At 35.6% G+C, this 26854-nt stretch overlaps 2 protein-coding genes across 2 annotated transcripts; one reads left to right on the forward strand and one right to left on the reverse strand.

Annotated features, from left to right (window-relative positions):
• The first annotated feature begins 6002 nt into the window (after positions 1-6002).
• On the forward strand, positions 6003-10774 carry LOC102803016 (copper transport protein ATOX1-like). The gene is made up of 4 exons (XM_085497994.1): positions 6003-6127; positions 9424-9502; positions 9726-9867; positions 10326-10774. The coding sequence occupies exons 1-3, from the start codon at positions 6116-6118 to the stop codon at positions 9857-9859; spliced, it is 225 nt and encodes a 74-aa protein (XP_085354120.1). The 5' UTR covers positions 6003-6115; the 3' UTR covers positions 9860-9867; positions 10326-10774.
• Positions 10775-24300: 13526 nt separating this feature from the next.
• LOC102803575 (F-box only protein 33-like) lies at positions 24301-26631 on the reverse strand. Its single transcript, XM_006818873.2, has one exon. The coding sequence runs from the start codon at positions 26504-26506 to the stop codon at positions 25181-25183; it is 1326 nt and encodes a 441-aa protein (XP_006818936.2). The 5' UTR covers positions 26507-26631; the 3' UTR covers positions 24301-25180.
• Between the last annotated feature and the right edge of the window lie 223 nt (positions 26632-26854).

A 26854-nucleotide genomic window follows, 5' to 3' on the forward strand; every position in this document is an offset into this window, starting at 1 on the left:
TTTCAGCTCTCGTCCAAGTCGATCAATCGAGCACTCTATAAGACACAGCGCCCTGAGGAAAAATCCCCAAGACTCTCACAAGGCTGAACCAAGACTCGCCCAAGACTGGACTGCCTCAAGGCTCGCCCCAGGACTCTCTCGGACTCTCGACTGCCCAGGACTGCACTCGACTGCGTCTATCGTGGAGTATTCGCCAAGACCAACTCAAACTCTCTTTATTCATTTTCAAAACTCTAACCAATTACAAAACAGTAAAATACTCTAGGGCGTAACCTTCAATCATAAAGCCAATCACACTAAGTACTGAATACGTCATATCTTTTGATTAATCGTTCACTACATTAATAACTACGAATGTCAGAATAGCGACGGTATCTTGTAATTAGTTCCAAACCACTGAGCCAAGTTCCGTCCAAAACTTCAAATAGGCCTACACGATGACAGACATAACACAGCAATTCGCTAATAATCAGTTAATTAAGTCGGTCAACAGATACGCAAAAACAAATTCATGACAACGTACTAGTCAGGCTGTGGCGATGTGTAATGTAAATTAAGTTCGCCAAAACACATTTGAAGAAATTATTCGTCATTTTATTTTAATATGTATACATTCTGAATATTTGCATCCACGGGTAACCTTCTACCAGACTGGCTTCCAGTCGCGAATAATTGCAAAATGCAACTATTTCGTAACCGTGGCGAAACTATCATTTTCCATTATTTTAGTAAAACAAAAAAAATCCACAAAATCCTCCCGACTGAAACCAGTCTAGGCTTCTACCTTTATTCAATTATTTTGAATTACTTGTGACCATTTGTATACCTGGATAGTGGCAAAATCTATACCAAAGTACCATTTCTTTCATCACTTTTTATTCCAAATAAAACAGTTACCATATTTTCTCTATTAAAAGAGCATCTCCAATAGAAGCCAACAGTTGCATTTTATATTGATTTATTAAAATATGTATTTTGACCATAGAAACACCTCTGTCACTTACATAAGAGCATATTATTAACACAATGTTAATAAATATTACCGATATTTATAACTATCCTGACCAGAAATAAGACCGATACTTATACCTAAAATAAAAAAACGAGACACATTTTAGGGGTACGTCCCCATTAGGCAAGTTCTATGAATCCCCCCCCCCGGGCCCATGCCTTGTTCTAGACTAGGTTTTCCAGTCTCTTGCTCTAAGCTCAACCTTGTTGAGGATGACCTTGGCCACGCTTGAGTCATGTATATCCATAACTCACTCTCACTCAGTGTTCATACATTGAACTAACTACCTCAATATCTCAATATATATTGAAACAATGATTTTCTGATTTCCTTTAACCCCTACAAAAATACGAGACAATTTCCATTATGGTTCTTCAAAATCTAGGTCGGGTTACCTAAGTTCGAAATTTAAAACAATCAATCACAAACAATAACTCTTGTCCAAAACGACGCTAATTACTGACCATCGGTTAGGAAAACAGAAAGAAAAGTGCTTGTCGATAACAAACTGAACATTATTGCATTCATCATAATGTTATGACCTTAATACCAGCCTGAGACATTCTCATTAAAGCCGCAGTCTTCGTACCAGTGCAGCGTAATTGAGACGTGTTGTATACGTCAGTGACAAATTACATGATAGATAGATAGTGTGTGTTGACTGTAGTCGGCTGATTTTTAGAATGTCGATGAACTGAACGTGTTTCATCACCGTAACAACTGTCCCTCGACTTATCGTCGTTGGCCCTATATACACAGCCGATTGTAATTCTGCAACGCCTTTAGTATTTTCAGACAGATAGGAGCTGTGCGCATTATCACTCCACCCAATGCGTTAATCAGGTGCCTTGTGAGTGAAAGCAACACTTAGTTTACTATGATATGTACTAGAACCTCTACCCGAACAGGTCGTTAACTACCGATAGCGTCCTTACTTTATTTACATAATCAGTAAAATTGCACTATGAGATTATTTCTAAACTTGTTTTGTTCATGACTTGATTGTTATGTCAAATATTTGATTGTCCGAATTCACAGACGTTCCTTATTATAGTGAAACCGCCCTGAAAAGAGATAGTTGCTAATTAGTATAAAGAATTATAATTTTCACAACATAATAACATTCCATGTGTACTTTTCAAAAAATAAAATTACTTGAGTTTCAAAAAAGTGTCTTCAAATGTGAATGTCATATGATGGCCTGCCATAGAAATTGTATGTGCATGGAGCGTCAAACATTAAAAGACAAAATGTTACATTTTATACTTACACTGGTCATTCAACAGTATGTCTAGAGAATATTAATGTACAGTCAGACTGATCATTTAGCTATGCAGCCTGAAATTGACATACTGAACACTGGTGGCGCTCTATATAGTTGATCAGATATTAGGTCACAGGAAAACCAGGCATTTCTTGTTTTTACGCTCAATTATAAACATCATAGAATACGCCGGATTTCACTGCAGAATAGTTTTACCATCTAATACAGTTACCAATAACACGAATTAACTGTAGCACAACAGGATTCTTCTGACGACTTGAATGTAAAGTGGTAAAAGAGAAAAAGTTTCACCTAATATTATTCAGAGGTTTACAATCACGTAAAAGTTATTCAAAATACTATTTCAAATAAGCCGTTATATGTATGATATGATGTTATTCGCGACCACTGAGCACGATTATGCTGTGTTCTACCACCCATGACCAGTGGCTACTAGTGAACATTTAGCGCAGGGTTTACGTGTTTTTAAAGGAGAGCAGAGGTCTGGCTTTTGTTACTTCGTAAATGAAATTTGAGATCTATGAATGAATTCTGGCGATAAAAAACAAATTGTATGTGCTGCGAAATGCCCTAAATAACAAAAAACGGGCTGTGAAGTAGACGACAAACCTCAACTTTGCTTGGCGTTATTTCGCCTCTAGAGGGCAGTCTATGACGTCATCAGTGACACTGACAATTTGACCCATTCATTATGCCACAACGATTCATGTTAAGTTTATCGAAATCCCAAATGAAAAATCACGTTGTTGGTTGCGTGAAATCGGCAGAAAAACTAAATAAATGAATATTGTAGAAATACGCTAACATCACTTGAACTGCAGTATTCATTTCGCATAACTCCTCACTTTTTAATCTACCATTTTTCGATTAATTTCCGACCGCACGTTATTATCCGACCGGAAAACGACCGCATTTTTATCGTGTTTTCCTTTCGCTGGCTTATTGAAAACACTGACCGCTCGCCCAAACACTGATCACTGGCACAGGAGTGTTCGAAGTTACGGTTTTAATGATACAGTTTGGGGATAGTGACGTGTATTAACTATTATTAAATTCTGAACGACACTTCAAATATATGCCACTTTGTGTCGTTCGCGAACGCAACTTGAACTATGTCCTCTTGTTACGCGAGTGCTTACTTGGGTGCTTGTTCTGATTTTAGCGAATGAAATGTAATATTTTATTTTATTTTATTTTATTTTATTTTATTTTATTTTATTTTATTTTATTTTATTTTATTTTATTTTATTTTATTTTATTTTATGGAATTGAGATGGAAGTGTTACTGTGTCAAAAGTAAGAGAAAGAATAAATGAAAATTAGTGAATTTAGCATACATGTTTGATGTGTATTGGTTGTGTTCCACAAACTACTGATGGAGGGGGACTGTGTTCCGTTTATATCTAGGGCCGCTCGCTTTCAACAGTAATGATTATCGAGACAGTAGCATGAAAAGGGCAATGCTGACTCCTTTGAACCGAGAGTGCATGGAGAAGCGAGAAAAATGTTAATGTGTTTTTTATTCCAAAAATAACGATGTCGGTGCGGTAAAATCAAGTTTGACATCAAAATTGAGTCACGATCAGTGGCTGGGATCGTTCTTTAAAAGTTTTCTAAAAAAACGGTCCTTCTGTGATAATAAAAACGGGCCACATGTCCTGAAAAAAAGAGCTTGACATTTACAAAATGTATAAATAATTGATTGGGCTTCAGAAAAAAAAGTGTCAATTTTAGTTGTTGCGTAAATATTTAGTTGAAAATTCGTGATTCCGAGAAGAAAAACCATCTACCCTAGTCTCATTTACCTTATTTTCTTAACTTGCAAAGATTCGCCGTGTACCCTAATATATCTCAGCCTACTAGGTTTTCATTTTGAACTGAGGTCAAATCCTACCACTTTGTCAAAATATAACGATGTTGCTCGAAGCACAAGAACGTGAATTGACACCGGTGATTAGATAGTGCGACAACCTTTCAATTTGCGTCAAATACGCTTTGTTACAACATAATTGATTGGCTGAAAGTCACCTGACCGAAGCACGATCTGGGTCACAGAACTATATATGTCCGTATCATCTACAGGATTTTGCTAGAGAACCACACCCACATTTTCAACCATTTTAGCACCGAAGTTACCAACCAACAAATGTCGGAAAATGGGTTCGAATAAAATAAAGCTAGCCATTGGTAATTGTTTAATTATTTGGGTTTTCAGCCCTCAAATTATCGAACATGATCCCCGTGAATTACGGCCAATGTTGTCCTGTCTCGGCTTGAATGACAGACGTTGACGACGTATCCTCAGAAACTCAGCATGGAGAAACAAACGACGATCGATATTTCAAACAAATTATTACCGGGACACGGTCGATAGGCATTTCAAACAATCGAAATTATTATCGAAAGGCGAGATATTTAAAAACATACACTGTAATACGCAAAACATACGCAAAATTAACAAATAAACGAAGTGGGGGTAACGTTATGTTTTATGTTAGGCTTACGAATATTTTCTTTCACTCAGTCCATGCATGGAGCTCTTTATTTAATTCCATGACTTTTCCATGGGTTCTTTTTGGGGAAAACTACATTAATTATACAAACACATCGTGAAAAATCAACAAACAGGAAAGGAAACCCATAAATTACACTGATTACTTTGCAAATCAGACAATCATACCGTACTTGTGTTGATACATTTTTGTGGCAGTATGTAACGCTAGAATATTGTTTAAAATAAAATACTCCTTCCTAATCACATCTAGGTCAAAGGGTCAGATTGTGTGCATATAATTATAGATAGTTAAAAACTAAGTATAGTTGAGTTTTTGATGGTTATTCAACGTTCGAGGAAACCAGAATAGAACAGGTACAGGTGCGAAATGACGCCAAGCAAAGCGGAAGTTTGTCGTCTACTTCACAGCCCGTTTCATACCGACATTTAGGGCATTTCGCTGCACATACAAGTTGTTTTTATCGCCAGAATTCATGCATAGATCTCAAATTTCATGTACGGAGTGACAAAACCCAGACTTCTGCTTCCATATAATTAAGTATGTTCCTATCAAGTCGCCAGAGCCGATACGATTACTTAGCCTATGTCAGTGGTCTGTTTGAAATAAAGGTACTACGTTTATGTCGTTGTATTTGCTGGTAGAATACAGGTATCGATACATTTACGGATTAAATTTATGCTTTAAATATATTCCATATATAGCATATAACATTAACATCTGGTTCACAATTTGACCGCTCGCTTTTTATTCACGGACGTATTTCAATATGTACGGAACACACGTTCCGGGTTATGAAGAGGTGTTGGCGATATTGAAACCGATCAATAATATTGTGTGCTGACGTCGGCGCGTTAAAAGACAATCGGCGCTTGGTGAACTCAGGTCAATACACTTACGGGTTTGAGATCTAAATATATATCACATATTCCTATGCTTAGCATCAAATCCGAACTGCTCTCATCTGGTTACTGTGACCGACAAATCGACAATAAAACGTGCAGCAAAATTGTAGTATACGCACCAGGTTAATGTCACGTTTTCTTGTGAATGTTAATGTTATACGTACGAATTTTATGTTTCATTAATTTATGATCTGTCAATTGAATTACTGCCTGTCACAGGATCATAATTAATGATAATGATATGCAATATTCAATATTTGTGTCACATGGCCAATCACGTGGTGTGTGACGTAATTATAGTATAAAACAAGCAGGCAACGTGTTGTCGGTTCTCGTTTGTCTTGTCGGAATTCGATCCAATACCTTGTTAGCAGAGAATATTTAAAGTGCATATATCACAATGACCAGTCAGGTAAACCATTCATTACTCAAACACATTTATAAAAAAATGGATTGATCCCTTATTCGCTTCGACAAAATTCATCTGTTGATTTTGATATTGCTCTCTGCCTACCTATGCCATTGTGGAAACGAGGAGGGGTCAATATTTTTAATCTAGGCCTAGAATAGAAATGTGTATTGCTTTGTTTGCATATTGGTCAAATGGAATAACTTAATCACGTTTGTTAATTAGGATGGGGCTTTGTGGTTCGGTGAGTTTTGTTCCATTTTCTTGAAAATGCGTGGCTGTTACGCCCACGCACCCATGCCAAATTGTAAGCCAGAAACGGAAGGGGGGCTTTCCAAAAACTTACTGATATAACCCAAGAAGGTAGGCTGGTCTAGATTTGAAAAAAAATACCCATAAAATTGCCACGGCTGAGCCAGTGTACTGTTTGAGTTCGACTGAAAAAAATTAAGATACATTACAATCTGTTCGACTGGGACCCTAATTTGGAGCAGCGCCAGCATTATGATTATATATGGCGAATACTAGTTTCTCAATGTATGACCTGTCGTCGTACGTTGGTATTTTTCATGCAAGTTCATGACTAGAACTGTATACAAGTACAGCGTAGAAATGGTATGCGAGAATGTTATCCATGTATTCTATAGCAGTCTGTTGTCATTAATATGGGTGAATTTTTGATCAACTTATCGCTTTTTGACGAGTTATGTAGTTGAAGAAGACGAATTGAAAGTTTTGTAAAGTCCGAAAACAGGAGAACTATTCAAACTATCTGCAAATGAACTGAATCTTTCTGACTGTCACGAAGTTCACGGTGGGTGGTGGAAATTTGGTCCTATATAGCTGACATTTTTTCTTGCAATAACTAAAAATTATTTGTGAGCGACGTAGTTAAACTATGTGTATTCACGAATGTTATGATCCATTCAACGTACTTAACGCATTATCGGCGACAGAAAGAATTTTCTGGAGTTCACAATGGTAAACGTGGCAGGCGATGATCCTATTCAGTTATTACAATTTACAGGCGACATTGAACTGAATTCCTGGCCTTAAAAAGGCATACTCAAAGCATCACTAAAGTCTGAATTACTCTCTGAACTAAAAACTTAAAATGTGAATTTAAAGTTGAATTATAGGAATAAAAATCAGAGCAAGTAGAATTACCGTGGCGGAACACATGTACCGGAGTATGCCTAGATATCAACGATTAAAAATTCGACAGGTAAATGTACGGATATAAGGTCTGAATATATACCGTATAAACCCACACTTGCATCAAAGCCGAACTGCTTTTATCAGATCCACCATTATGCCCACTCGATGTTTAGGAAAGGTTCACATTTTCGCGGCCATGAATAAAATGCAACATACTAGTAAACAGAAAAATGTAGGGATTTTGGGGAGATGAATGAAAATAAATTTTGAAAAAAATGTTGACATGGGGTGACTCTCTGTTTACTTCAGCCTTTCTCTTCTCTCTAATATCTTCCCTTCCAATATCATTTTGCCAGGGGTCACTTGAGTTCCAAATGTCTGTATTAAAGAACACGGTTATTTCGCTGTTATTTATCCTGTATTGTAATTGTTATGTATGTGTTCTCATAATTTATTTAAAATGTTCTTTTATTCTACTACATAACAACAGATCTACAAAACTGTATCGAAATATCATAGGAATATTCAGCAAAATGTTAACATTTATTTTCAATATTCCCCGTGTTTTCTGGGCTGATGTTCTTGATAAGATCGACGAATCACAAGCCGCATTCCATTCTATTGCGATCTCTCTAGGGAGTATATTATTTTAATACTATTGTGCAGAAATACCCGTAAAATGCTGCAAATTCTATTGTGTTCATTGATTTTCTGAAAGCGTTTGATAAGGTCAAAAATCAGAGGATTTGAAACAGACTTTTGAAAGATGGCATGGAAATCAACATTTAAATTTTTTACATTCTATTAGTTCGATTTTGGAAAGTAAGGAACTCTGTCTTCTTGGTCAGATATGTGTTATGGAAAATTATTCTTTTATAGATATCTTATACAACAGTAAATATATAATAAATGTAAATATTTATGAACATGCTCAACAGATGACATGTCTCTTAAAATAAAGTTCATCGTACTTGTCAAGAAGTGTTTAGTATACTTGACATAGGGATGCAGCCTTAGGGCGATATATTTTGGAATGGCGAGTCATTTATTAATCAAAACCATACGTTAAATGTGGCAATTCCTAAGTGAACAGACGTACAAAACATATACAGCATTTATTGTCGAATCAATTGTACCGAGTTGACACTAAATATAACAATGTTATAATACGAAGTGTATACAATGAAGCCATATGGGTGACCTGTCATTTGGATATTCTCATTAAACCTATGGAAAATATCGCCTTCACAGGGCGACATACCGGCGCTGTGTCCAAAACGGGCACGCGTGGTGTATGAATTGGTAGAGACTACCGATTGGATGGTACCTACGAGCAGAAGCATGTGGCACATGATCTTATTGAACTACAACTGTATAGAGGCCACTGATTGGTGGATTGGGAGAACATCAGTGTGCATATTATAGAGCAAGGACTCGTCATTATATAAACCAGATCGTGATGTTACACGTGGTTGATTTTCCATTTGACGTTATAATTAAATATAATTTAATGAGAACTTACCATTATTTTTATCTATGTTTATTACATTACACTGTCAGCAGGCAGTTATAATTTTGATTGTTTAATGTTTGATTTATTTTACGCATGCGTACAAAGCGTATGTTTGTAAATAATAATTGCTTATATGATTTACTTGAACATACCTACTGCATCTTTGTATGAACTGGTCTATGTAACATTTGTTCACTTGTGAGTTACCCATGAATATAGTGTATTGACATTCTGTTATGTGCTTAAACATGCGGTAACCAGAACCGACACAAGGGTAGAGGTAGAATGTTAAACTTGGTATACAAGTTTTGATTCAAATACGCTTATACCGTTCTAATTACACCTTAGTCAGTATGAAAATGCAGCACACAACTGTCGACGCTTGCTCTATCGCTGCACTATATATACACATAATAAACAATTCCTAAATTATTTAATAAACCGGAATTCATTGGAATATCGATAAGGCCAATCAGTGATCATGATTTTATATAACGCCCTCCGTCTCAAAAACAAAACAGAAATAAACTGATATCAACTATAGAGTGACAAAGCCACAACAGAAGATTTAGAAGCATATTATTCAGAAAACGATCTAATACTAGTACAATGTATATTTGTTTTGTAGAAACACGAATTTAAAGTGGAATTGACCTGCGATGGATGTTCTAGTACTGTAGAACAAGAACTAAGTGCACTGAAATCAGGTGAGCATGGGGTTCATTCCCAATTTCCGGGCTGATCCTTGCATTTTATTTAAGGAATTCATGTCATTTCGAATTCGCATCTGTTTCATGACTTACCTATTGGACGATCATGCATTTTCCCTATGATGATACTTCCAGTGTTTAAACAATTATACAAGCCATGTAAGAATAATCAATGGCGCAAGCAATATATATGCTGTACTAACTTTCTGTTTCGCCACAGATGGAGTGACTGACTTCAAAGTTGATTTAGCAGCCAAGAGAGTATACATCGATTCAACTCTAACTTGTGACGAACTTCTGAAAATCCTTCAGAAGACTGGAAAGTGCGCCACCTACGAATGTGTTAGCGAATAACATACCTCGTAAGTAGCACATTTGGTCACATGACCACTTTTATAGAGCATTGTTTTTTCTTGTCTGTCTGTTAACCCTCTTAGTGTATATAAAAAATATACTGTAATCGCCATACATACACCTTTTCAGTGTTTCTACGCGTCGACGTTGTCGTATGTTATCTTGATCGTGGATAACACGCAATGATGAATGTCATACACTACGAAGATAAATTTTCAAATAAAAAGCATTGTATATATATATAGGAATCTATTCATTTGATCTAAACACAATAGTGAGAATATTATATCTACAACGAATAAACTATTTTAATATGAAATAATTTGCAAACAAGAGATTCCTTAGAAATTCCTCTCAATGGCGCCAATTTCTTTCAATAATGCCTTGCCTTGTCAATAAGGTATTTTTCTGTAATTTGATTGATAAATTTAATAATTTGAAATATATTTGGTTTATTTGTTTACAGTTGGTGACAACGGATTTGCAAACAGAGTATACTTATAGTACCGATTTTGCTAGCACAAAAATTCACTGTGGACACTACCAACCTTGCTAGGATTGCCGACTATTTACTTCTGCAGTAGACGATTTTTCGTTCACCGCGAGATCCCACGTTATGCTTGAAATCGACCAAAAAACTGACAAATGGCCAGAGCGATGCAATGACGTCAAAACATTGCGTGGGATTCGACCAACGCGTATTTTGGCACCAGACGTTTGGCCCGCGCCTTACACGTAATACGCAATATCTCGCAGTGAACGGAAAATTACCTATTTTGAGGTCACATAAATCACGTCACATTTATTATAATGGTCATATTGACCTATATAACAAATATGAATACTGATTATGAAATGTGGAACAGAGTAACAATATAGCCGATCACTTGTAATAAAGTAGTGTAACGTACCCTTCTTGTCTTGCAAGGTTGGTAGAATATACTACAAATGGTGTATGAGGAATGCTGAACAATGAAAATAATACCACTTAAATCATCAAGTAATTTAGTTACACATATACAGTGAGTTATTACGTTTAAATTAATCAATCATAGCACGACAAACGTCTGCGACTGGTGTAATCTCCGACACAACATCTCCAAGGCATGGTTCAGGTAATGTGGGAGGTATACATGTCTCAATTACGTTTTTAATACTGACAAAAACTTCCGGACAATCGGAATTTGAATATGTCATAATTTCAGCTGGAGTTGAAACATCGCCCTATATAATATGTATAGTGTTAGCTGTGACGATAAAAGGCATTGTCCAGACTTAACATGAGGTAGGGGGTCATTTCTACATACACTGTAAATCTGTAAAGGTGTTTTAAAATGCGACACATTTTCATCCCACTTAAAAATTTACTTAAAGTGTTTTATAATTAATCACATTAAGTGTTTTTTCTTAAAATCGCAAATGACTTATTTTACAACCCTACTATTTTAAAATAAAACATTTTTACTGTTTTGTGATAAAACATTTAAAGTGTTTATAAGCTTGTCCCCACTTTAAAAACACTTAAAGTGTGCATAGTTTGCATAATTACGAAAGCTATATATGATGAAAACACTTGCAGTGTTTTTATTTCAACACTTCAGGGATGCACTTAACATATTATGTTTCTAATAATAACACGTTTTAAAAAGTGTTTCCAACAGGAACGTGCACTATTATGCTTATTATCACAACACTTTTAAAAATGTTTTCATCTGGGACATGTATAAAAATAATAACAAATAATATCGCATGAAGAAGTGTCCTCGACTTGTGCAGCTGAATAAATGTATTTAAACCTTTCATGGAACTGTGGATGCAATACCCAATAATAGTGAACATTGGCACTTCAGATAAATAATGAACGAACTGAAACGAATAATAACATCTTTTTTTTTGTCTTTTATAATTTTTTTTATTCATATATTTTCCCAAAAAAGTACATTACTTCAAAATAATCTTACATGTCAAAAAGATATACAAAAAGATAATTAACAACATAAAATTTTTTTTTTTGGGGGGGGGGGGCTGTTGTTGTTAGTGTGTGTATGAGGGAGGGGTTCATTTCTTTTCTTTTATAAACTGTTGAATTTCATTAATTTACAATGACTACATGTTAAATAAACTTATAAAATTAACTTACAAATATCCTTCAATCACTTGCAGCACTTTGCTCCATTTCGTTTCAAACTTTTTTTCAGTTAAAACATATTTTTCAATGTTAATTTGGTTTCTGATTTTACTCATAAAATAAGCTATTGTTGAGCTATAACCAGTAAACCTGCTACAATACAAGACATATTTACCAATTAGTAACAACAAATTTAAAAGAGATTTGTTTTCCAGTACTCCGACGATAATACTTGAACATGTGATTAAATTTGTGTTATCATCAGAGATCTTTTTCCAGAACTCGTCAAACGAATTCCAAAATCTTTGTGCAGTTGAACAATACCAGAACAAATGTTCTAAATTTTCCTCATTTTGACAATATTTACACAAACTATCTGTTGTTAAGTTATTTTTGTATAAGAATAAAATTGTTGTTACAATTCTGTGCAAAATTTCGAACTGAAAAACTATCATTTTTTCTTCACCTGTTACCTTATAAGGTAACTCCCAAATTGCCTTCCATTTTCCTGCTGTGTCCTGCCCATAAATCATTGACCCATATTTAGGTTCTGAGCTTGGGGGTTCAAATTTACTTTTTATCAGTATTTTATAGAAATCTTTTGTTTTACCCTTTCCATAATCAATTGTATTTTGAACATTTTGTCCAGTTACATGCACATGGTCATTAGATTTCAAAATAACATCTTTAAACACTTTGTTCTCATGTGGTATTGTTGTCTCGAATGCAGTCTTTCCGGGCACAAAAACTTCCTGGGAAACATTATTGGAACAAATAAACAATCATTAATTAAACATGCTCTCTAGAAAATAACATTGCATACTAATTCTCACTCATTACTCGAATCTGCATATATGCACTACATCCTTTCTATTTCATTCATCTTTCACTTTTCTATCTAATTGTAGATAGATAATTTCATCACTTTTAAAACGGGAAGTGTGGTATTTTAAAACTATATTTATCTAACCAGAGTTCGTCTAGCATAGAAGACGAGGCTACTGAACCGGCAATAACCCATATTAACAAGAAAACAAAATAATTCCAAATATTAGCATTATTATCTTGCCCGCTCCTATCTTTTTTTTCTTAAAATCCAAAAAAGTATAATGATACCAAAACCCACTGAGTACTGTTTATTATCATTATTGTTTCAAGCATTATTGTTTCAACGCACATGTAGTATGAACACAAAAATATGACCCCACACCATTAACATGAATTGCACTGCATTTACCTGTTAAATTCTGCTTAACATTTCTATGATTTTATTTGGTTTGTGTCTCTTGGAAATGTCGGCAAAGAAGTTATGCAGTATGGAATTCTCTATAAATGCATGAACATAAGTTTAATCAGTTATCCAACACATAACGAAATGAATGGAAGCCGCTGCAAATAATGCAGTACACAACTGTCGACGCTGGCTTTATCAAATACACGTTTTGTAGCGGAGTAACAATATCATTATACCTTCAGGTTCCCCTCTTTCCTCAGAACATCTAAAATGCATCAGTCGGTCCATGTTGCTGTCGCGTCTTTAACGAACATGCCACCTGTCCACAGAATCCCAATAGTATGATATGTAATAGTGTTCATCGTGCATAGCCAGGTGTTTTACCTTGAAACACTGCATGTGTATTTGTTTTTGGAAGTGCTTCAAGATAAGTGTACCTAACACATTAACACTTTGCAAAAAAATTATAGTCTGGTGTTTTCGGTCGAAACATCGTTAGTGATTTTGCTGAAGTGTTTTAAATTGAACAGTTTTCGAGTAATATGTTTAAACCCCGTTTGATAATGCTCAGATGTGATTGGAACTACAACCACCGTTCATCAAATACAGGAGTATCAAAATTCATTAGTCCACGAGGTACTTAATCTATCACGTGTTTCGATTTCCGGTTTTACTAATAGGATGGTAAGACCATGTAAGTGTACATACAATTAATTCTTCCACAACCTGGTGCATACAATTATTTTCTGAAGGTAATTGCATGACCCTGCGTTGAATTACGTCAGCTTCAGTGATTGCTTAGTTGACATATATACAATCATGTTTACTTAGTAGTCCCAGACTTTTTCCTCAATTTTGTTAATACTGCTCGCATCAGGTTGGTTGCATCTAAATATCTAAAAATCTAAATATGCCCTATCAATAAACACATTTATGTTCCCGTAAAACACTTTTATGTCAAAAAAGTGTATTTTAGTGTGTTTACAATGTGCTTAATTTCTCAAATTTAATCAAATTCATCAAAAAGTGATTTAAATAACTGCCCAAAACACTTTTTCAAAAATTCTAAAACATAACTGTTTTGATAGAAAATACAGGTGTTTTATAATATGTTTTTAATTGTAACAAGGTGCTTTCAATTACATGAAAATGCTCCCAAGATTCACAGTGAAGGAAGCTGAATGTTGAATTGTTATAAAGTATCTGCATTATAATATGGATGAACAAAGATAAATCTGCACCAGTCGTACAGAAATGTAAAGTATATGGACTATATTGGTGAATTGCAGAAGGTATAAAATGGTTTGCAGTAACAACCACCAAGATTTAGGCATTCGGATGTCTTTTGATGTTGTGAGATTAAAACAACTGAACACTTACTTTTCTCCTAAATATTTTGAGTAGTAAATATACAATTAACAATGTGTAATTATGTAAGGACTGTAGACAAAGTCTGCCGGTAATAATGTACAATTCTGAAACAAAGTAGGCAATCAGTTGTTATTTAAACGTCCAAATCGATTGTAATGAAAAAATCCCAGAGGTTTTTACTGTAAATCATTCTGGGAAGCAATTTTTAAACAGAATTATCGATATTGTCAAATCTGATAGAAATCCAATGGTATTTATTTATTATATTTATTTATGTAATACACAGTTCATCGGACAAACTCATTAACAGAACTGGAAAAAAATAAACAATACATGAAGGAAACACACACAAATACAAGAATAAGCAGATATACATCAAAATGACAAAGTAACAAAATAAAATTAAAAATAATTATGCAGTACAGATTTAAAACTATATAAAGCTGACAAATATCAATATTACATTTAAATGAAATGTCATTAAATAATGTCACACACCTTAAAAGTGCCTTCTGCAGTTGACTGATCCACAGTCAGGTTTTTAAAAAAATGGTTTGCGTCTCAAACACCGATTTAGAACATAAAAGTAAATATTGACAAGAATAGCAGGGCAGTCATAAGAAGAATTAATAATTTTGTATAAAAAGAGAAGACCAAGAATATTTAAACAATAATAAACGACCCGCCAACCCATAATGGGCGAAAGCTCACTTTGTGCGACATATATGGAGCACAAAGTGTGCTTGAGTCCATTATGGGTTGTCGGGGAGTTCATTATTGTTATTATTTTGTAGCGTTGTCATTACCAGTGGATTTGCTGCCTCTAAAACGCGGAAACATTTGGAGAAAAATCTAAAGTGAACGGAATAGTTTCAAAGTCACTGGCCCGTGAATCTGAATAATTTAAAATGTATTTCTGGAAATTGTTTCCTCAATCTCATATGGCAAACTAAGGAAGAAACTAGTTTTAATCCATCAAATATAATTGTATTGAACTCATTTACATTGCGAGTGAATGAGTGACTGATGTGTGATGTGGAGTAGCATTACAGTTGTTATGATATCACATATGTATAGTAATTGTAGTAGTGCGCCCTCTCTTGACAGAGAGTATTATTTCTGTTATGACCTATGACCCAGGTTGTAGTTGTTGGCGGCAGCCATTACTGTCAGTTTCACTCGTTGTAAACCAGAGTTGTTTTACTTGAATTAAATGAGTTAAAACTTTCATGCTGCATCAATAACATAACAACAGTGATCACTCGAGCGAACGACACACCGTGACTTGTACCGGGGACTGGTACGCCGTATGGGTGTCCACCGCGGCTTGCACTACACTACGCTAGATCGCCGCCGTGGTCCAGCTGGATCAACTGTGCGTAGGGATGCGTACCGGGGCACATGTACGTAGTTGCATCGTTACCCCATCCCACTAGTGTACAATCAAGGTAGATATTATTGGCAACTGTTCTTTCTGTGTAATAGTTATTTTAAATTTCACGGGTGGGGATTTGACGAATACTATGAAGCCAAACATAGCGTAGCAGGCGAACGAACATGACCGGAAAGCCAGTGGGTGTTAGCCATCCTAGAAGGAAAACCAACAGTGATTTTAATCTCACTGTATAAATAAACAGATACACACCTGGAAACACGGATACTTTCATTTATTTATACAAACTGTGCCCGGACTGTTACATTTACCGGGAGTCGACGCCGAGGAAATAAGAGTCACGTCGGTCTTTCGTCGATCTCGTTTCGCAAATTTTGTAGTACAAAAACAGAAAAAATTCATCTCTCTGTACTCGTAGACATACATTATACCCCCATTTCGTTTATCGCATTTGCTTGGATAAATTATCCTCGGTGAGTCTCATTTCAACAACACATAAGGCGAACTAATCAGGAGGCCACCAGGACAGCAGCATCAGTCGCGGAATCTAGAAGCGCGCGTACTAGATGGAACGCTTCGACCTAACGCGCGTTAGCGTACAGAGCAGACGACGATGCCTTCAAAATATTGTTTGATTTCGATATTGAAATCCGCTGTTATTGGTTATGGACAGTTTTATTTGATGTCGATTGTGGTATTAAATACTTGTTATCTAACAATATTTCTTCTTTTTCAATAGTTTCTTTTTTATTCGTTTCGAAATCAACATTGTATTCATATCCATGGGACAGGGCCTTGATGCTCAATAATGGGATACATTATCGCGAATAATCTGCTGCAATGACGTCATAAAATCCACTGGTATTGATAACGCTATAATATAATATTAGATGAAAGAGGAATGGTAAAAAGATTGCAATAATTAGGATAACATGAAATACATATCGTGTAACAAAGCAATCACTTCTATGTAAATATCATTTATAGTTTCGGTTACGTGTGACATGTTGTTGACATCTATTTGGTAGTAGGACGGTATAGATACAATAAATGCATTTATTCATACGTAATGAGGTTACATACCATCGAGTATAAGACTATAACACATTTCAGATGATATAGGAGCTAATAAGAAACAAATGCTTTTAAGATCATATTTATTAAATTTATTGTTCATGCATGAGTTGTTGATCACATTACATAATTTGTAATTTCAACTTCGTTCAGTCATAACTCAAGACAAATAAAAGTCAAAAATATAGAAATTTCGGAATTATCTTGTCAACGTAATTTGTTCAGGTTTTTTCTTCCAAAAATGTCAATGATCTTAAAACCCGACATTGTTTTTTGTTAATTGTATGAAACAGCGAAGTTGACACTGAACAAAATATCATTTTTTTAGATTACCGGTAATACATAGACAGAAAATTCTTTCTTTTATAAAATACTTAAAGCGTTTATCACCTCATGTCAATGTCTATGGCAAATAACCTAGCTCGCTGTGACAGCGCTGCCAGTATAACTGGAAAGTGTCTTTCATCACGTGTTCCCGAACATTCTAAACTCGAGATCTCGCCAGAAGCTGGAAATCCCCTATTAGCACACAAGTTTGTTCAACAAGTGAAAGTCCAGATGTGTGCGAATATACATTCTCATGTATTCTCAACAGTCTGTGAAAGTTCTATATCTCTTGATTTCTCACTGAAAATGGCAGAAACTGTGAATACATTGATGAATTTTGTCATCGTGTGGCCCATAATTTCAGAATAACTGACATATTTGTATGGGTTTCCATTGTAGAAGGCTTGATGGTTGCCTTCTAGCCTTGTGCCGTAGCTTAATAATTTGGCGTTCATCCACGACAGATAAAAAACACAACAATAAGAAACACACAACAAGACATACATAAATGGATGTAATAACACCACCATCGTGATTGAGATTATGGAACTGAGCATTGGAAGCACCACTACCCGGTGTCCGGTATCTGCATTGAATCATGTTACATAACGATCACAACACGAAATATAACAGATACTGTTCAACGTTCCTGGGGGTCTGTTCTGTCATGAATTTGTTTTTGCGTATCTGTTGACCGACTTAATTAACTGATTATTAGCGAATTGCTGTGTTATGTCTGTCATCGTTTAGGCCTATTTGAAGTTTTGGACGGAACTTGGCTCAGTGATTTGGAACTAATTACCAGATAACCGTCGCGATTCTGACAGTTGGTATTCCATAGTTATTAATGTAGTGAACGATTAATCAAAAGATATGACGTATTCAGTACTTAGTGTGATTGGCTTTATGATTGAAGGTTACGCCCTAGAGTCTTTTACTGTTTTGTAATTGGTTAGAGTTTTGAAAATGAATAAAGAGAGTTTGAGTTGGTCTTGGCGAATACTCCACGACAGACGCAGTCGAGAGTCCAGTCCAGGGGCGAGCCTTGAGGCAGTCCAGTCTTGGGCGAGTCTTGGTTCAGCCTTGTGAGAGTCTTGGGGACTTTTCCCCAGGGCGCTGTGTCTGATAGAGTGCTCGATTGACCGACTAAGACGAGAGCTGAAACGTATTTCGTTGTGTGTGTCTTATTTGACTGTAAAGTATAAGTGACTTTCCCGATCCCGTACCTCAAGGGGACGAGATAGAGAGACGAGACGAGTTTCCCCCCTGACACGTGTGGAGAACCCGAGGGAGAGAATTTCCCCCTGATACGTACCTTTAAACGGAGCTGGCCCAATTCCCATGTTGACAGGCGTTGGACGATTTTGAAGATCTTCCACCACTTCCTGAATTTCTTCTACTGCTTGTTGTGTCATTCTCTGGTCTCCAGCAATAGCTTGTGTCATTTGTCCAAGATGTTCCGTTAAAACTTCACGAATCCCTTCCATCATGTATGTCTTTTGTCTTGTAATCATACAGTGTTCCCAGGATGATTTTTGTGTTGAACACAATGCCCAAGGGTTATCCACCACGTGTGATAGGTATTTTTGATGGTTAAAAACCTTTCACTTAGGTAACCGGGATTCGGTCGTTTCCACGCTAGGCTGACAAAAGACACACACAAGCTTCATTCATGTTCCCAAACGATTCTCTGCCAAGTCCCTGGTTTTCACCCGAGACAGCATTAAATCACTCTTTATTTCTTGTCACTCCTTAACCAATTACAATCTGTATAAGAGACTCCAAGGCCTTGCTTTCAAACAAACAACCAATCACATGAAAGTTTTACACATCATAATCAATTAATTACTCGTCAAGCTATCTAGAAAAACACTACTATATATTGTCAACACTAACTAATATTTATGGGGTAATAGTCTTGCACTAACATTCCACAAAGATACCACCTTAGTTAGAATCGCAAACAAAATTGGTTTAGGACTACAGCTACTGTATTGTATCTTAAAAACTGCAGGCTCATAAGATGTCTTTTGTTGATTTCGACTAGCTCGCCATCTGGCCTTGTCATTAACCTTTATCAGTATATGTCATGGCAACCACTGTCAAACTGACTGAAATATAAATCATGACAGTTCCCCAACGACCACGCAGTTGTTCTAATATTAATATCCACTCGCAAAGTTACGTATCTCTTTAAACTGACAAACTACATAACATAGCTAAAAGAATTAGATACACATGTACCAATTTTATGATATTTATACGACTATTTTTGGGAGTTATTACCTCCACCTAGATGGTTTCGTTTTGGTAGCATTGGTTTGTTTATAGTTAAAGTTATAGTTGGACGTTTTAGGAGGGGTTGTTCTTGATACAAGCTCGAGCCCATTGTTATTTTAGGTTGCGGTTGCCATGGTAACAACATTTGGGAATGTGTTTTTTATTCATAACTCAAAAATGTAAAGATGATTCTCATATTAATTGTGGACTGTGATCGATCAATTTGAGATGTGGATCAGGTTGCCATGGTAATAGCAATTTTGGGAATGATTGTTCATCTCACAAATTTATAGATTTTAAAATTTTCTCTTAATATGAATCAATCAATGGTATCTTGGCCAAGATTCAAATATGGTTGCCATGGAAACGACAATCTTGGGATTATTTTTTCATTTATAACAAATTGGAGATTGATTTTCATGAAATGTACAGGAGGGCTGCCCTTGATACATTTTGATAGAAATTCAGACATGGTTTCCATGGAAACAATAATTTCGGGAATTATTTAAGACAATTATGAATGAATGGTTTTTCATAAAACATTCAGGAAAGGTTGCCCTTGATGCAATGACGAATCCTTTGAATGTTGGTGGATATGGTTGCACAACAACAATTGAAGTGGTAGTGATGTAAGTATAATTTCACACTGTAAATGTATGTTCAAGGATTTCAATAACATAAATTAAATGAATACAGGGCATTAATTTTAGGAGTGAGGCACCAGCTGGCTCATGGTCGTAAATTCGACAATATAACATTAATGAAAAAGAAGTTACAGAAATCTGTCGATTATATTAGCAATTGTTTTGATGAGTATGAGATCGGCATACAGGATATTGCTAAGGATACAATACAAACCTACAACACTATACAAGGCCTCTAATGCGTGGCATTCCACACCAACAAGATGAAGATAAGTCGTGGCCGCCACCAGAATCGTTATTACACCTAACGACATTGACGAGAGCCATCGATTACCATCAAAGCCAGGGCCTCGACCAGCGCATATTATTCTTTCTATTTGTCAGAAGATATATATATACGAAATCCATACATCTCAATAAAAAAAATGAATATAAGTGACAGTACAAACAAATACCGTTATATTAACAGCTGTCAACAAACACGTCTTACACAACGAAACATGACCAGAAAACAGTGCACATTAAAGTTTATGTGTACAGTCAGCAGTAGGATATATGTACGACGATATGTGGGAGACCGCGCTGTAAGCATTACATCACTTAAAAAGATATTTGAAGATTTATTTGATGAAATCATGTATACAGGGGTTACGAACCAGACTAGTTTTGATAAAGTATATTTGCAATCCCCAACAAACAAAATATTACAGTATTCATTATTTCAATTCATTTTATGTAATATTTATATATTTTAATGTTGTTTCTCTTTTTGGTGAATTCATTCATTCATATATTGGAGAGTGAGCTGCTTAACAGAGGTCTGTGCTCTCCGAGTGCTTACAAGTAATAAACTCTTTATGTAAAATACGCAAGTAATGCATTAGCAAGTAACACTGAGATCATCCGGGTTACCATGTTATTACACACTAGCTCAAAATATTAATTTAATTTAGTAATATTTTGAAAGTGCTTAATGTTCTCTGCCCAAATGTTAGTTAAAGCTCTTGTAGAAACTTCGTCCAAATTGCTTTCAATTCTGATGCATCTTATTACTTATTTCGGAATTTACATAGCCTCAAAATAATTTACGTAGTAGTGTTCAGTGGTGTTGATTTCATTCGGATTGGTCGCTTGTCCGTCTGCTTGGACAAGGTGCCGTCACTGCTGCAAAATAAAGTCATGCGACCAGTCTAAAATACTATTTACAATTAAAAACATTTGATTTCAATTATTAATATTCATTTTATCTTTCTTTAATTCATGGAGTACTGCATTTTATTTTTCCATGATTCAATTTACATGCTTTATTAAAAGAAACTGACATAGACATTTTCGCCTTTTTTTTTAGCTTTTCAATTGTTTCAGCCAGAATCCGGGGCAATCCTATAAAAGCAAACGCTTGTATTGTTCGGCTAAGTGCTACAGTACAGTACATAAAATTGGATCATGTATTTTAAAGCTGCGTAATAAATTATTCGAGTTTAGTTTTGTTGGTGTATCGTGTTTCCATCAAGCCTCGAAAATGTTCACTCTGACAGTAATCCTGGCAATCTCCCAATATCTCGAACTTAGCGTGGGGTCAATTTATACGACCCAAATACTTTTGCAGTATCAAATTGACCCCCACAAAACGATCAATAACCTAAGTAGTAAATTGGGGTCGGGTCGTCTTGGATTTTTGTAAACAAAAGCTACTAATACACATCCGTGGAGTAAAAGTCTTAAAACACCTTTAACAGTCAATCAAATGTGCTTGGTTGCCCAAGTCCAGCACAACATATTGTTTAAAAATAGTACAATAGTACATGGGAGAGTGGGGCCTCACACACGCATTTTCTAAATGGCAATTTTGAAAGCTTTCAACCCATATTTTCATGTTTATTTAGGCTCCTTAAAATGTTTCGGGGTAGTCTGAAGAGATGTTAAGATATTTTTTTCGGGTATCTCCCAAACCAGATGTAGATGTAGAAAAAAAGTTCATTCATAAAATGCAGCTATACCCACAGAAAAAAAAATGAATTTGTCTATGGTCATACAACAATTAATCATTAAAGTACCTTCTGTTAATAGATTGTCTAGAATGTGATAGTAAAGAAGAATATCTTCTTAGCAATCCTTGATGCTCGTGAAATCCCCCATAAATAATACGGAAAGTGATGAATCCAGTGATGATTCAGATGACATTGAGATGGAGACTGATCACCATCATGATGACGTTTTGGCAGTTTAAAAATATTAAAAACAACTTGTTTACCTTTAAAAATTACCAAAGCTGTGTGCATAAAAAAATTAAATCGACTGTTCACACACTAACTTCCAAGTCCCCCTTGAACAGTACAGTTTATTATAAGTCCACCTCTCAGCAACTAAAATTAATTTCAGGTACCCCCTGATCTTTTCAGACCTCCCTAAGTATTTTAATGTAGGCGACCTTACATTGACAATAACCACAAATCCTATCATTTTAGTTCCACGTCTACTTATCGCCAATTCTTGTATCCATATTTCCTAACTCCCACAAAGTTAACGCTGTCGTGCAATGGTCAGTGACCCCGCTGACTAAGTCGACTATTGTGCTGCCGATTATGTAATTACTACATGCATACAACATTCACACTATTACAGTGCTTGTGACATCTCACATTACCAAAACCAAATTGCACCTTTAATGTTTACTATAGTAAATCCAAGGGGGTAAAAATTAAAATGACTAAAAAACGTCATTGTCATTAGTCCCCATCGTGCAATAGAAAACAAAACTAAAACCAGTCAGCAATTTTGAATCAGGGCTTGACGAGTGTAAATTATTTATTTGTAACGGGTAAATTTACCATGAATGACGGAAATGGTTAATTTTGGATCCAATCAAAGAAACCAAATTATGCACACCAAGGTACTATTATGTACAATGTATTCATAAAATTTAAACAACAATTGTGTAACGGGCAGAAATTTACACCGTATTGGATTTTGCAAAGGATTATGGGTTGAAAATTGAACCACATAGGGCGCTATGAATCTTGTATCTTTTCCACACAGCGATGCGATCGCTTCCTGTTTTCAAGCAACGTTGATAGTTGATTTAAATAACTTTAAGTGTGATGTGACAATGTCCAGAATTAAACAATGGGGGACTTAATTTGTAAAGATTTTTGAGACTGGTGTAACTTCAATTGTATAAAAGACCAGCCTGTGTATGAATGTAATGCAGGGTTATATTCTGTTACTAGGATTTAATACCTCAGTTAGAAACAGAATTTATGATGAAAACAGGGAACTGATGGTGAAAAGATTAAAATGATTGACATTCAGTCGTCTTGTATCTGATTGCCAAACGAGTACTTATATTGATAGATTGATAGATATTGCACTGGAATAGCATTAATTAAAACAAAATGACCGTCAGTCAGCCATTTTAAATCCCATCTGAAAAACAAAAAGATGTGCATCAGGGACCCATAATGTCTAATGTATGTACCAACATTGAACAAAATCCAAATTGAATCGGATTGTCAAACCAATACTTCTGTATATCTATGACATGATGTATAATGAATATATAATATTTGAGATATGGCACTAGCAATTGAAGCCACGTAAAGCATATACATTTAGTAAAGTCTAGCTTTTTTATTTTTAAATATTGTGATCTTGTCCCAGGGATCGACAGCTTTCATTTTAAATTGTCATTGAGCTTATGGCGAGATGTATAGTTTTACGTATACCATGTAACACACATGATTTGAAATGACTCTTCATTGACTCGAAATATCATGGAGAAATTTTACACTTTTTGACGGACTTGCTTTTTATACGACATATAAACACAGGGTTGTATGTATTAATTACAATAACTATTTTACTGCTGTGATGAAGGTTTACACTCTAGTGTTCTCTAGTTTTTAATTTTATTTTACAGCTAGATTACCAACATGATTTATATATAGATCAAATCATGCCAGTATAAAACAAAATACACTAACAAAAAACCTGGGCCATGCTATATTTATTTCAGTAAATCCGAGGTCACATTTTTTTTATCTCTTGAGAGTTCCCCACTACAGTGTTTGTGTTGCGGGAATAAAAGCCAAATAAAACTGATATATGTAAATATACTTTGTGTTTTTGAACAAACTGGGTAATATTTGAGTATAATAATGCTGAAATTACACATCGTTGCATTTCGTTTCACCTTAATAAAATATTCGCTGTTATAAACGAGATAATATTTTACTTGGCACACTACAATATACTATGCTAAAAGTGTTTATGGTTGTTTATTTCAGGTTGTAATCCAAACATAAAACGTTAATCTGGACTTCAATTCTTAATGAATAGACAGTGCAAAGGGTACCGTAAAACACTGAATGAGATGATCATTTGCATAATTGTACGTGTTGTGAATAATTAATGAGTATTCGCCTGTATAAGGAATGGCCCCATAGCGTGCAACACTTATACCCCAATTTTAAGAGGGTTTGCGATCATTTAAAATAGTATATAGTAACTCTGCCACAAAGATGATTATGGAAGTAAATATCTTGTTCATTCAACTTTAAACATCTTCATAATATCTCCACATAACACTCACATGTTATTATTATATTTTTAGTAGGAATAAATCTACCAATTGACAACATGTAATAGAACTATTTCCGATCTATTTTTGAGCAATAACACTGCAAATCTAGAAAACAATGAGCAAATTCACTATAAAACAAATCGTTATAATACATCTAGGAAATTCACAACGTAGCTGAGCTAATATTGCAAAAATTAGAAATAGTCAAAAGAAATACTACACAGCCATATCTCTTTAATTATTATTATATACATGTTTATGATATGTCCTGCTCTACTTGCACTCATTCTATATTGTTAGCCGCGTTCCAATCAAATCAGCCACTCTTTCTTTCAGTGAATGTATATCCACGTCAACATCTACCATTTCCTTTGCTTCTCTTTCTCGAAATGGGCAAATGGTGTCTTCACCCAAATTTTCGAATGAAATGAGTTTTCCGTCAACTTCGAAACGTTTGCATTTCCTTCCCATTGCTTTGGCAACTGATAGTACCGTATAGGCGTTTATATGACCACGGTGTATAAATCTGGAAAGCTGAGTACATTTCTGAGACAGTAGTACCAACTCCTCGTCCAAATCGTAGGTTTCTGATAGGTCTTCGTAACTTTCTAATACAGATGTGTAATTTGTAACCAGCAGGCGAAGGCATTGTAACGTCATGGTAAAATACCTTAAAAAGGTCACACTCGCCAAGGGTATGTCAGGTTTTAAAATAGATTCCATGTCATCACTACGTGTTTCCCGAGTGAAAGTCAGCGATACACGCAACTGTGCATTTCTCTTTCGAACGGCTCTCCAGGTAGAATTCATTATGGCAGATTGTTTGAATTCACCTTCCCCAGTCTGATAACTTACCAATATATTAAGATTTTCCACAGAAAGTTTTCTCCGCTCTGAGGCAAAACACATCAAAACGTTGTCACTTAAAAAACTCAGCTGAGTCGAAAACGAGTGCAAACAATGGAACGTTTGCACTGCTCGAATGATTTCCGATTCAGAAGGCGGGTTGAATATTCTGGCAGACCAATCTTTATTTGAAAAGTCGTAATATAGATTTAGACATTTCAGTGTATCATGAATCCGGTTGTTTTCCGCAAGAGACGATATTCCTGTATTGCCTTCTGCATCCTTAAATTCCCATGATTTTAAACGAAATGTTTTTAATGAATGTAATGACAAAATAAATTCCGTAATAGGACGTGTACAGTCCATTGCAATAGGGTTTTGCTGCAGGAACAGAGTGTTGATTCTTCGACAGTCATGAACCTCAATTGTTAGTTGGGAAATGTACCGACAACATGTTGCCAACTGTGCCAGTATACTATGCTCTTCCGAGGAGAAGTCGCTTTGAAGGTATAATACGTTCAAATGTAGCTGACGGAAAAACTGTCCTTTATAATAAATTAATTTCGCACGTTGTTCTGAGCACCCGAAAGGCATTGGCGCAGCGCCTACCACTACTTCGGCGGATGCCCAGAGCGAAGGGTGATTGAAAACGTCGGCCCATGACCTGCATACTAAGGCAGCATTCGATCGATCAGGTAGACTCAGGTATTTTAGAATTTCCACCAATATTACCTCTGGTAGTGTGCTGAATTCACCCATTTCTAACATACGTAGGTGACACCTCACATGCTTTAAAAATGGTCGTTGCAAGGGTGTCTGTCTACCTGCTGTATATTGTCCCCGTTTTTCGAAGGTATTAATTATTTAACGAGCAGCACAGGTCATTTCATGTATTGAGCGTTCAGTAAAACGTGACCTGCGCAACGAGGATTACAAAATGTCCGACAGTAATCGTGTATGGGCGTCACAATGACGTCATTGCAAGTAATATATAGAGTTATAAAGGTTGCTCTCTTCATATGAATCTGCACAGCGTTCCACATGAGTGACGACCATTAATTATAGTAAATCAGAAACCAGCAATTGGGTAACATAAATAACGAGCCCTTCACAGTT

The sequence above is a fragment of the Saccoglossus kowalevskii genome, chromosome 4 (genome assembly GCF_978046115.1).
Source record: "Saccoglossus kowalevskii chromosome 4, keSacKowa6.1, whole genome shotgun sequence".
NCBI lineage: Eukaryota > Metazoa > Hemichordata > Enteropneusta > Harrimaniidae > Saccoglossus > Saccoglossus kowalevskii.